At 43.1% G+C, this 14,098-nt stretch overlaps 1 protein-coding gene across 1 annotated transcript in view; it reads left to right on the forward strand.

The window, feature by feature from the left end:
• The window catches only part of IFT56 (intraflagellar transport 56), a 291,153-nt gene that overhangs the window by 61,526 nt on the left and 215,529 nt on the right, over window positions 1-14,098 (forward strand). The window contains exon 4 of the mRNA XM_053690101.1: window positions 6,915-7,029. Within this exon, the coding sequence (XP_053546076.1) occupies window positions 6,915-7,029 (115 nt within the window). The remainder of the gene's footprint in view (window positions 1-6,914; window positions 7,030-14,098) is intronic.

Genomic DNA, 14,098 nt, shown 5'->3' on the forward strand with positions numbered 1-14,098 from the left:
GCCTCTGCAGGCTGCCCATTATCTCAGTTATATTAATATACTTTTTACCTCTGTGATTACCCTGTATCTAAGCCTCTGCAGACTGCCCATTATCTCAGTTATATTAATATACTTTTTATCTCTGTGATTACCTTGTATCTAAACCTCTGCAGACTGCTCCTTATCTCAGTTATATTAATATACTTTTTACCTCTGTGATTATCTTGTATCTAAGCCTCTGCTGACTGCTCCTTATCTCAGTTATATTAATATACTTTTTACCTCTGTGATTACACTGTATCTAAGCCTCTGCAGACTGCTCCTTATCTCAGTTATATTAATATACTTTCTCTTGTAAAGGTGTATCCAGTCCACGGATTCATCCATTACTTGTGGGATATTCTCCTTCCCAACAGGAAGCTGCAAGAGGACACCCACAGCAGAGCTGTCTATATAGCTCCTCCCCTAACTGCCACCCCAGTCATTCTCTTGCAGCTCTCGACAAGAAAGGAAGTATCAAGAGAGATGTGGTGACTTAGTGTAGTTTTTACCTTCAATCAAAAGTTTGTTATTTTTAAATGGTACCGGCGTTGTACTGTTTTACTCTCAGGCAGAAATTGGAATTAGAATTCTGCCTGGAGGTTTGATGATCTTAGCGGTTTGTAACTAAGGTCCATTGCTGTTCTCACACATAACTGAAGAGTATGGAAAGAAAACTTCAGTTGGGGGGACGGTCTGCAGATTACCTGCTTTGAGGTATGTTCAGTATATTTTTTTCTAGAGAGATGATAAGGTCTAGAAAATGCTGACAGTGCCTGGTATATTTGAGGTAAGCCTGATACAGTGATTTAACAACGACTGGGATCAGGCTTGCAAAAAAGGGTAATATTCATATTAATACTCATATTACTTAGTGTAAAAACGTTTGCATGTTTTATAGTAAAAACGTTTTTTCTCTGAGGGTGATAAATCTTTATTTGGGGCCTAGTTTTCCACATGGCTTGTTAGATCACTCCTAGGAGTACTTTTTTTAAGGCCCTCTGACATTCAGTGCATGGTGGGAGGGGCCTATTTTTGCGCACTTTATGCGCAGTTGATATTCAGACTGAGACATCCAACTTCCCTAAAGGATGTCCTCTGGCATCTAGGACCACTATAGAGGGTGTTTTTCCTGCAAAAACGTGTTTAAGGGCAGGTAGGGCCACAGCAGAGCTGTGGAAGTGTGTTTGACTGTTTGTTAACGTTTTTTCCGTTTTCTAATCCGTTTTGGGGCCTAAGGGGTTAATCATCCATTTGCAAGTGGGTGCAATGCTGCTTTAGTCTCTTATACACACTGTAAAAAATTCGTAGAGTTTACTACTTTTTATCACTGTTTTGCAGTTTGAGGTAGTTTTTTTCTCTTAAAGGCACAGTACCGTTTTTATTTAATTGCTTTTTCACATTTATTAAAGTGTTTTCCAAGCTTGCTGGTCTCATTACTAGTCTGTTAAACATGTCTGACATAGAGGAAACTCCTTGTTCATTATGTTTAGAAGCCATTGTGGAACCCCCTCTTAGAATGTGTGCCAAATGCACTGACCTTTCTATAAGTTATAAAGACCATATTATGGGTTATAAGGATTTATCACCAGAGGTTTCTCAGACTGACAAAAGGGAGGTCAAACCACCTAGCTCTCCCAATGTGTCAGAACCTATATCTCCCGCGCAAGTGACGCCAAGTACATCTGGCGCGTCCAATGCGTCTACCTTACAAGACATGGCGGCAGTTATGAATCATACCCTCACAGAGGTATTGTCCAAACTGCCAGGGTTACAAGGAAAGCGAGACAGCTCTGGGGCTAGAACAAATACAGAGCTTTCTGACGCTTTAGTAGCTATGTCTGATATACCCTCACAATGTACAGAAGCCGAAGCAGGAGAGCTTCTATCTGTGGGTGACATTTCTGATTCAGGGAAGGTGTTACTCCAGTCTGACTCTGAAATGACAGCATTTAAATTTAAGCTTGAACACCTCCGTTTGTTGCTCAGGGAGGTTTTAGCAACTCTGGATGACTGTGACACCATTGTAGTCCCAGCGAAATTGTGTAAAATGGACAAATAGTTTGCAGTGCCTGTTTACACTGATGTTTTTCCAATCCCTAAGAGGTTTTCAGAAATTATTACGAGGGAATGGGATAGACCACATGTACCGTTCTCTCCCCCTCCTGCGTTTAAAAAGATGTTTCCCATAGATGTCGCTACACGGGACTCGTGGCAGACGGTCCCTAAGGTGGAGGGAGCAGTATCTACCCTAGCTAAGCGTACAACTATCCCCGTCAAGGACAGTTGTGCTTTCCTAGATCCAATGGATAAAAAATTAGAGGGTTTCCTTAAGAAAATCTTTATACAAGAAGGCTTTATTCTCCAGCCTCTTGCATGCATTGCCCCAGTCACTGCGGCAGTGGCTTTCTGGTTTGAGTCTCTTGAAGAGGCTCTGCAGGTGGAGACCCCATTGGATGATATCCTAGACAGGCTTAAAGCTCTTAAGTTAGCCAATTCATTTATTTCTGACGCCGTTTTTCATTTAACCAAGCTAACGGCTAAGAATTCAGGTTTTGCCATTCAGGCGCGTAGGGCGCTATGGCTTAAATCCTGGTCAGCTGACGTTTCTTCAAAGTCTAAGCTTCTCAACATTCCCTTCAAAGGGCAGACCCTTTTTCGGGCCTGAACTGAAGGAGATCATTGCTGATATTACTGGAGGGAAAGGCCACGCCCTTCCCCAGGATAGGTCCAACAAGTTAAGGACCAAACAGACTAATTTTCGTTCCTTTCGGAACTTCAAGAGTGGCGCAGCTTCAACTTCCTCTACTACAAAACAAGAAGGAAATTTTGCCCAGTCCAAGCCAGTCTGGAGACCTAACCAGGCTTGGAGCAAGGGAAAGCAGGCCAAAAAACCTGATGCTGCCTCTAAGACAGCATGAAGGAGTAGCCCCCGATCCGGGACCGTATCTAGTTGGGGCAGACTTTCTCTCTTCGCCTAGGCTTGGGCAAGAGATGTCCAGGATCCCTGGGCTCTGGAGATTGTTTCCCAGGGATATCTTCTGGATTCCAAAAGGGAGATTTCATCTCTTACAATTATCTGCAAACCAGATAAAGAGAGAGGCATTCTTACGTTGTGTTCAAGACCTTCTGGTCATGGGAGTGATCCACCCAGTTCCAAGGGAGGAACAGGGGCAAGGATTCTATTCAAATCTGTTTATAGTTCCCAAAAAAGAGGGAACTTTCAGACCAATCTTGGATCTCAAGATCCTAAACAAATTTCTCAGGGTCCCATCCTTCAAGATGGAGACTTTTCGAACCATCCTACCTTTTGATCCAGGAGGGTCAATATATGACTACCGTGGACTTAAAGGATGCTTATCTCCACATTCCGATACACAGAGATCATCATCGGTTTCTCAGGTTTGCCTTCCTAGACAGGCATTACCAGTTTGTGGCTCTTCCCTTCGGGTGAGCCACGGCACAAAGAATCTTTACAAAGGTTCTAGGGTCCCTACTGGCGGTTCTAAGGCCACGGGGCATAGCGGTGGCCCCTTACCTAGACGACATTCTGATACAGACGTCGACTTTTCAAATCGCCAAGTCCCATACGGACATTGTTCTGGCCTTTCTGAGGTCTCACGGGTGGAAGGTGAACGAAGAAAAGAGTTCTCTCTCCCCTCTCACAAGAGTTTCCTTCCTAGGAACTCTCATAGATTCAGTAGAAATGAAGATTTTTCTGACAGAGGTCAGGTTGTCAAAGCTTCTAACTTCCTGCCGTGCTCTTTATTCCACTTCTCAGCCGTCAGTGGCTCAGTGTATGGAAGTAATCGGCTTAATGGTAGCGGCAATGGACATAGTTCCGTTTGCCCGCCTACATCTCAGACCACTGCAACTTTGCATGCTCAATCAGTGGAATGGGGATTACACAGATTTGTCCCCTCTGCTAAATCTGGATCAAGAGACCAGAGATTCTCTTCTCTGGTGGCTATCTCGGGTCCATCTGTCCAGGGGAATGAGCTTCCGCAGGCCAGAATGGACTATAGTGACGACAGATGCCAGCCTTCTGGGCTGGGGCGCAGTCTGGAACTCCCTGAAGGCTCAGGGTTCGTGGACTCAGGAGGAAGCCCTCCTTCCGATAAACATTCTGGAACTAAGAGCGATATTCAATGCTCTTCAGGCTTGGCCTCAGCTAGCTGCGGTCAGGTTCATCAGATTTCAGTCAGACAATATCACGACTGTAGCCTATGTCAACCATCAGGGGGGTACAAAGAGCCCCCTGGCGATTGTTGGAGGTTTCAAAGATAATTCTATGGGCAGAGGTTCTCTCTTACCATCTCTCAGCTATCCATATCCCAGGAGTAGAGAACTGGGAGGCGGATTTTTTAAGTCGGCAGACTTTTCATCCGGAGTAGTGGGAACTCCATCTGGAGGTATTTTCCCAGTTGATTCAACAATGGGGCAAACCAGAACTGGATCTCATGGCGTCTCCTCAGAACGCCAAGCTTCCTTGTTACTGGTCCAGGTCCAGGGATCCCAAGGCAGCGCTGATAGATGCTCTAGCAGCGCCCTGGTCCTTCAGCCTGGCTTATGTGTTTCCACCGTTTCCTCTGCTCCCTCGTCTGATTTCCAAGATCAAGCAGGAGAGAGCTTCAGTGATTTTGATAGCTCCTGCGTGGCCACGCAGGACTTGGTATGCAGATCTGGTGGACATGTCATCCTTTTCACCATGGACTCTGCTGCTGAGACAGGACCTTCTACTTCAAGGTCCTTTCAAACATCCAAATCTAATTTCTCTGCATCTTACTGCTTGGAGATTGAACGCTTGATTCTATCAAAGCGTGATTTTTCCGAGTCGGTCATTGATGCCTTAATTCAGGCTCGAAAGCCTGTCACCAGGAAAATCTATCATAAGATATGGTGTAAATATCTTCATTGGTGTGAATCCAAGGGTTACTCATGGAGTAAAGTCAGGATTCCCAGAATTTTATATTTTCTCCAGGAGGGATTGGAGAAAGGATTGTCTGCTAGTTCCTTAAAGGGACAGATTTCTGCTCTGTCTATTCTTTTGCACAAACGTCTGGCTGAGGTTCCAGACGTTCAGGTGTTTTGTCAGGCTTTAGTTAGAATTAAGCCTGTGTTTAAACCTGTTGCTCCGCCATGGAGTTTAAATTTAGTTCTTAAGGTTCTTCAAGGGGTTCCGTTTGAACCTCTGCATTCCATAGATATTAAACTTTTATCTTGGAAAGTTCTGTTTCTAGTAGCTATCTCCTCGGCTCGAAGAGTTTCGGAGTTATCTGCTTTACAGTGTGATTCCCCTTATCTGATTTTCCATGCAGATAAGGTAGTTTTGCGTACCAAACCTGTAGGTAGTATATAATAAGAACATCAATCAGGAGATTGTTGTTCCTTCATTATGTCCTAACCCTTCCTCAAAGAAGGAACGTCTTTTATACAATCTTGATGTGGTTCGTGCTTTAAAGTTTTATTTACAAGCTACGAAGGATTTTCGTCAAACATCTGCTTTGTTTGTTGTCTACTCTGGACAGAGGAGAGGCCAAAAGGCTTCGGCAACTTCTCTATCTTTTTGGCTAAGAAGTATAATACGCTTAGCTTATGAGACTGCTGGCCAGCAGCCTCCTGAAATAATTACAGCTCATTCCACTAGAGCGGTAGCTTCCACATGGGCTTTTAAAAATGAGGCCTCTGTTGAACAGATTTGTAAGGCGGCGACTTGGTCTTCGCTTCATACTTTTTCTAAATTCTACAAATTCAATACTTTTGCTTCCTCTGAGGCTATTTTTGGGAGAAAGGTCTTACAGGCAGTGGTGCCTTCCAAGTACCTGCCTTGTCCCTCCCTTCATCCGTGTACTTTAGCTTTGGTATTGGTATCCCACAAGTAATGGATGATCCGTGGACTGGATACACCTTACAAGAGAAAACATAATTTATGCTTACCTGATAAATTTATTTCTCTTGTGGTGTATCCAGTCCACGGCCCGCCCTGTCATTTTAAGGCAGGTATTTTTTAACTTTAAACCACAGTCACCACTGCACCCTATGGTTTCTCCTTTCTCTGCTTGTTTTCGGTCGAATGACTGGATATGGCAGTTAGGGGAGGAGCTATATAGACAGCTCTGCTGTGGGTTTCCTCTTGCAACTTCCTGTTGGGAATGAGAATATCCCACAAGTAATGGATGATCCGTGGACTGGATATACCACAAGAGAAATAAATTAATCAGGTAAGCATAAATTATGTTTTTACCTCTGTGATTACCTTGTATCTAAGCCTCTGCAGACTGCTCCCTTATCTCCGTTATATTAATACACTTTTTACCTCTGTGATTACCTTGTATCTAAGCCTCTGCAGACTGCCACCTTATTTTCTTTCTTTTGACAGACTTGCATTTTAGCCAATCACTGCTGACTCATAAATAACTGCACAGGCTTGAGCACAATGTTATCTATATGACACACATAAACTAGCGTCCTCTAGCTGTGAAACTGTTAAAATGCAAAATGAGATAAGAGTCGTCCTTCAATGGCTTAGAAATTCGCATATGAGCCTACCTATGTTTAGCTTTCAACAAAGAAAACCAAGAGAACAAAGCAAATTTGATGATAAAAGTAAATTGGAAAGTTGTTTCAAATTACATGCCCTATCTGAATCATAAAATTAAATTTTTTGACTAGACTGCCCCTTCAATGTGTAAATGGAATTTAGTGCATGCAACTAGCTAATGAATTTGAGGGTTAGAAATTGCTTAATTTTCAGAGCTAAATTACATAAAAAGGGACAAAATAAATAATGAAAATATTGCACCGTTAAACATTTTACAGTGTTGTTTTCACGGCCTATGTCTAAAACTAAAGACGCACACACCATGTTAATACTATATTGTGCCGCCATTGTTTAGGTGTTCAGGTCCCTGAGCCAACAAGACGGCTGTAACCCTGATGTGTGGGTGGATCTGGCGTGTACGTACTTCTTTCTTGGAATGTATAAGGAATCTGATGAGGCAGCTAATAAAGGTGAGCGCTGTGCTAATACATGAGGCGATATTACACAAGAGTGCAGTAGTTACGGTTTAACATATCGCCATTACAAGGACTGGAAGCTGCATAAAACGTAAGCTTTATATCTGAGGAGCGTTTCACATTGAAATATGTAGCTTTGGTTTATGAAGTTAGTTTTCTCTTGTAAGGTGTATCCAGTCCACGCATTCATCCTTTACTTGTGGGATATTCTCCTTCCTAACAGGAAGTGGCAAAGAGAGCACACAGCAGAGCTGTCCATATAGCTCCCCCTCTAGCTCCACCCCCCAGTCATTCTCTTTGCCGGCTCTAAGCAATAGGGTCCCTCTCGGAAGGGTAAAGTGAATGTGGTAAAGTGAATGTGGTGTGGTGTTAGATTTGTCGTTTTTGTTCTGCAAGCAAAAGTTTGTTATTTTAAATGGTACCGGTGTGTACTATTTACTCTCCAGCAGAAAAGAGATGAAGATTTCTGCAGGGAGGAAGATGATTTTAGCATGTTGTAACTAAAATCCACTGCTGTTCCCACATAGGACTGAGGAGTACAAGAAAACTTGGGGGGAACGGTTTGCAGGTTAGGCTGCAATAAGGTATGTTCAGTCATTTATTTCTAGACAAGACTGTGATAATGCTGGAAAAGACTGATAAGATCCCCATGAGGGAAGGGTAAGCTTTATTCAGAGACTAAGTATGGAATTACAAGCTTACATAACAGGGCTAATTTATGCTGGTTGACACTATTTTATGGCAAACGGTTTTTACTTATAAATATCGTTTTTTGAGACACTTTGAAGGTCCCTTTGGGTTTCTTTCAGGGGTTGTTACCCACATGGCTAATATTATAACTCTTAGGAGTGTTTCCTTAGGCCTCACAGCACCGGAGTAAGGTGGGAGGGGCCTAGTTTTGCCCCTCAGATGCGCAGTTAGATTGACTAGATCTTCAGACTGTGTTCACATGGAGGCTCCTGCTACAGTTTGAGGACCCATAAGAAGCTTTTTCCCCATAAAACTGACTCCTAAGGGAAGGTAGGGCCACAGCAGAGCTGTGGCAAGGTGCTAAAGTTGTTTTAACTGGTCTGTTAGCTTACTATTGATCCGGTTTGGGCATCAAGGGGTTATTCGTTTTTCTTGCTAGTTGTGCAATCTTACCAATGCTTTAGGTACACACTGTGAAAATTTCAAAAAGTTTGGTGCATTTTTCACTGTTTTGGAAAATTGTGTGCCTTTTTTATTTCTTAAAGGCACAGTAACGTTTTTTTGCAAAGTGTGTTTCTCTTGTAAGGTGTATCCAGTCCACGGATCATCCATTACTTGTGGGATATTCTCATTCCCAACAGGAAGTTGCAAGAGGACACCCACAGCAGAGCTGTAATATAGCTCCTCCCCTAACTGTCATAGCCAGTCATTCTCTTGCAACTCTCAACAAGCTAGGATGTTGTAGGAGAGAAAGGTTAAATATAGTTTATTTTCTTCAATCAAAAGTTTGTTATTTTTAAATAGTACCGGAGTTGTGCTATTTTATCTCAGGCAGTAAATAGAAGAAGAATCTGCCTAAGGTTTCTATGATCTTAGCAGGTTGTAACTAAGATCCATTGCTGTTCTCACATATGTCTGAGGGGATTACACAGATGAGGTAACTTCAGCGAGAGAATGGCGTGCAGTTTATTCTGCTATCAGGTATGTGCAGTTATAATTTTTTCTAGAGATGGAAAACACTAGAAAATGCTGCTGATACCGGATTAATGTAAGTTAAGCCTGAATACAGTGATTTAATAACGACTGGTATCATGCTTACTCCCAGGGGTAATACCCTTATGATATTGCAATATAAAACGTTTGCTGGCATGTTTAATCGTTTTTATATATGCTTTGGTGATAAAACTTTATTGGGGCCTAGTTTTTTCCACATGGCTGGCTTAAATTTTGACTAGAAACAGTTTTACTGAGGCTTTCCACTGTTATAGTATAAAAGTTACAGTTGGTGCAGTTAAAATTACAAACTGTGACATCCAGCTTCCCTCAGGAGTCCCCTGTATGCTATAGAACATCTCTAAAGGGCTCAAAGGCTTTCCAAAGTCGTTTATTGGGGAAGGTAGGACCACAGCTTGCTGTGGCAGTTGGTTGTGACTGTAAAAAAACGTCTATTTCGTTTTTTTATCCGTTTTTTGAACTAAGGGGTTAATCATCCGTTTGCAAGTGGATGCAATGCTCTGCTAGCCCATTACATACACTGTAAAAAATTCGTTTGATTTACTCCTTTTTTTCACTGTTTTTCAAATTCTGACAAAATTTGTTTCTCTTAAAGGCACAGTACCGTTTTTTTATATTTGCTTGTTAACTTGATTTAAAGTGTTTTCCAAGCTTGCTAGTCTCATTGCTAGTTTGTATAAACATGTCTGACAGAGAAGAATCTCCTTGTTCATTATGTTTAAAAGCCATGGTGGAACCCCCTCTTAGAATGTGTACCAAATGTACTGATTTCATTTTATGCAATAAAGATCATATTCTGTTTTTAAAAAAAATTATCACCAGAGGAATCTGACGAGGGGAAAGTTATGCCGACTAACTCTCCCCACATGTCAGACCCTTTGACTCCCGCCCAAGGGACTCACGCTCAAATGGCGCCAAGTACATCTAGGGCGCCCATAGCGTTTACTTTACAAGACATGGCGGCAGTCATGGATAATACACTTTCAGCTGTATTAGCCAGACTACCTGAACTTAGAGGTTAGCGAGATAGCTCTGGGGTGAGACAAAATGCAGAGCATACTGACGCTTTAAGAACCATGTCTGATACTGCCTCACAATATGCAGAAGCTGAGGAAGGAGAGCTTCAGTCAGTGGGTGATGTTAATGACTCAGGAAAGATACCTGATTCTAATATTTCTACATTTAAATTTAAGCTTGAACACCTCCGCGTGTTACTAAGGGAGGTTTTAGCTGCTCTGAATGACTGTGATACCATTGCAGTGCCAGAGAAATTTTGTAGACTGGATAAATGCTTTGCAGTGCTGGTGTGTACTGATGTTTTTCCAATACTTAAAAGGTTTACAGAAATTATTAATAAGGAATGGGATAGACCAGGTGTGCCGTTCTCTTCCCCTCCTATTTTTAGAAAAATGTTTTCCAATAGACGCCACCACACGGGACTTATGGCAGACAGTCCCTAAGGTGGAGGGAGCAGTTTCTACTCTAGCAAAGCGTACTACTATCCCTGTCGAGGACAGTTGTGCTTTTTTAGATCCAATGGATAAAAAATTAGAAGTTTACCTTAAGAAAATATTTATTCAACAAGGTTTTATCCTACAGCCCATTGCATGCATTGCCCCTGTCACTGCTGCTGCGGCATACTGGTTTGAGTCTCTGGAAGAGGCTTTACAGGTAGAGACTCCATTGGATGACATACTTGGCAAACTTAGAGCACTTAAGCTAGCCAATTATTTTATTTCTGATGCCATTGTTCATTTGAATAAACTAACGGCTAAGAATTCTGGTTTTGCTATACAGGCGCGCAGAGCGCTATGGCTTAAATCATGGTCAGCTGACGTGACTTTAAAATCTAAGCTACTTAACATTCCCTTCAAGGGGCAGACCCTATTCGGGCCTGGTTTGAAGGAGATTATTGCTGATATCACGGGAGGAAAGGGTCGTGCCCTTCCTCAGGACAGGTCCAAATCTAGGACAGTCTAATTTTCGTGCCTTTCGAAACTTCAAGGCAGGTGCGGCATCAACTTCCTCTAATAATAAACAAGAGGGAACTTTTGCTCAATCCAAGACGGTCTGGAGACCAAACCAGACCTGGAAAAAAGGTAAGCAGGTCAAAAAGCCTGCTGCTGCCTCTAAGACAGCATGAAGGAACGACCCCCTATCCGGTAACGGATCTAGTAGGGGGCAGACTTTCACTCTTCGCCCAGGCGTGGGCAAGAGATGTTCAGGATCCCTGGGCGTTGGAAATTATATCCCAGGGATATCTTCTGGACTTCAAAGCTTCCCCCCCAAAAGGGAGATTTCACCTTTCACAATTATCTGCAAACCAGATAAAGAGAGAGGCATTCTTACACTGTGTACGAGACCTCCTAGTTATGGGAGTGATCCATCCAGTTCCAAAGGAGGAACAGGAACAGGGTTTTTACTCAAATCTGTTTGTGGTTCCCAAAAAAGAGGGAACCTTCAGACCGATTTTGGATCTAAAGATCTTAAACAAGTTCCGTCGTTCATGATGGAAACTATTCGTACCATCCTACCACTGATCCAGGAGGGTCAATATATGACTACAGTGGATCTAAAGGATGCTTATCTTCACATTCCGATACACAAAGATCATCATCGGTTTCTCAGGTTTGCCTTTCAAGACAGACATTACCAGTTGTAGCTCTTCCCTTTGGATTAGCTACAGCCCCAAGAATCTTTACCAAGGTTCTAGGGTCGCTTTTGTCGGTCCTAAGGCCGCGGGGCATAGCAGTAGCCCCTTATTTAGACGTCATCCTGATACAGGCGTCAAACTTCCAAATTGCCAAGTCTCATACGGACGTAGTACTGGCATTTCTGAGGTCGCATGGGTGGAAAGTGAACGAGGAAAAGTGTTCTCTATCCCCACTCACAAGAGTTTCCTTTCTAGGGACTCTGATAGATTCTGTAGAAATGAAAATTTACATTGACGGAGTCCAGGTTATTAAAGCTAAATTCCTGTCGGGTTCTTCATTCCATTCCGTGCCCTTTGGTGGCTCAGTGTATAGAAGTAATCGGCTTAATGGTAGCGGCAATGGACATAGTGCCGTTTGCACGCTTACATCTCAGACCGCTGCAACTATGCAGGCTCAGTCAGTGGAGCGGGGATTACACAGATTTGGCCCCTCAACTGAATCTGGACCAAGAGACCAGGGATCCTCTTCCCTGGTGGCTATCTCGGGTCCATCTGTCCAAAGGTATGACCTTCGCAGGCCAGATTGGACTATTGTAACAACAAATGCCAGCCTTCTAGGTTGGGGTGCAGTCTAGAACTCCCTGAAGGCTCAGGGATCGTGGACTCAGGAGGATTCTCTCCTTCCAATAAATATTCTGGAACTAAGAGCGATATTCAAGGCTCTTCAGGTTTGGCCTCAGTTAGCAACTCTGAGGTACATCAGTTTTCAGTCGGTCAACATCACGACTGTAGCTTACATCAACCATCGAGGGGGAACAAGAAGTTCCCTAGAGATGTTAGAAGTTTCAAAAATAATTCACTGGGCATAGATTCACTCTTGCCACCTATCAGCTATCCATATCCCAGGTGTAGAGCACTGGGAAGCGGATTTTCTAAGTCGTCAGACTTTTCATCCGGGAGAGTGGGAACTCCATCCGGAGGTATTTGCACAACTGATTCTCCGTTGGGGCAAACCAGAACTGGATCTCATGGAGTCTCACCAGAACGCCAAGCTTCCGCGTTACGGATCCAGGTCCAGGGATCCCAAGGCGACACTGATGGATACTCTAGCAGCGCCCTGGTCTTTCAACCTGGCTTATGTGTTTCCACCGTTTCCTCTGCTCCCTCGACTGATTGCCAAGATCAAGCAGGGAGAGAGCATCAGTGATTCTGATAGCACCTGCGTGGCCACGCAGGACCTGGTATGCAGATCTAGTGGACATGTCATCCTTTCCACCATGGTCTCTGCCTCTGAGACAGGACCTTCTACTTCAGGGTCCTTTCATCCAACCAAATCTAATTTCTCTGAGGCTGACTGCCTGGAGATTGAACACTTGATTTTATCAAAGCGTGGCTTCTCCAAGTCAGTTATTGATACCTTAATACAGGCACGAAAGCCTGTCACCAGGAAAATTTACCATAAGGTATGGCGTAGATATCTTTATTGGTGTGAATCCAAGGGTTACTCATGGAGTAAGGTCAGGATTCCTAGGATTTTATCTTTTCTCCAAGAAGGTTTGGAAAAAGGATTGTCAGCTAGTTTCTTAAAGGGACAGATTTTTGCTCTGTCTATTCTTTTGCACTAGCGTCTGGCAGATGTTCCAGACGTTCAGGCATTTTGTCAGGCTTTAGTTTGAATCAAGCCTGTGTTTAAACCTGTTGCTCCACCATGGAGCTTAAACTTGGTTCTTAAGGTTCTTCAAGGAGTTCCGTTTGAACCTCTTCATTCCATAGATATCAAACTTTTATCTTGGAAAGTTCTTTTTTTTTTTTTTGGTAGCTATTTCCTCTGCTCGTAGAGTCTCTGAGCTATCTTCCTTACAATGTGATTCTCCTTATCTGATTTTTCATACGGATAAGGTAGTCCTGCGTACCAAACCTGGGTTCTTACCTAAGGTGGTATCTAATAAGAATATCAATCAAGAGATTGTGGTTCCATCCTTGTGTTACACAATCTGGACGTGGTCCGTGCTTTAAAGTTTTACTTACAAGCTACTAAAGATTTTCGTCAAACATCTGCTTTGTTTGTTGTCTACTCTGGACAGAGGAGAGGTCAAAAGGCTTCGGCAACCTCTTTTTCTTTTTGGCTAAGAAGCTTAATCCGCTTAGCCTATGAGACTGCTGGACAGCAGCCTCCTGAAAGGTTTACAGCTCATTCCACTAGAGCTGTGGCTTCCACTTGGGCCTTTAAAAATGAGGCTTCTGTTGAACAGATTTGCAAGGCGGCGACTTGGTCTTCGCTTCATACTTTTTCAAAATTTAACAAATTTGATACTTTTGCTTCTTCGGAGGCTATATTTGGGAGAAAGGTTTTACAGGCAGTGGTTCCTTCCATTTAAGTTCCTGCCTTGTCCCTCCCTTCATCCATGTACTTTAGCTTTGGTATTGGTATCCCACAAGTAATGGATGATCCGTGGACTGGATACACCTTACAAGAGAAAACACAATTTATGCTTACCTGATAAATTTCTTTCTCTTGTGGTGTATCCAGTCCACGGCCCGCCCTGTCATTTTAAGGCAGGTAATTTTTAAATTTAAACTACAGTAACCAATACACCCTATGGTTCCTCCTTTCTCGGCTTGTTTTCGGTCGAATGACTGGCTATGACAGTTAGGGGAGGAGCTATATTACAGCTCTGCTGTGGGTGTCCTCGTGCAACTTCCTGT

Source organism: Bombina bombina, chromosome 8, assembly GCF_027579735.1.
Source record: "Bombina bombina isolate aBomBom1 chromosome 8, aBomBom1.pri, whole genome shotgun sequence".
NCBI classification, from domain to species: domain Eukaryota; kingdom Metazoa; phylum Chordata; class Amphibia; order Anura; family Bombinatoridae; genus Bombina; species Bombina bombina.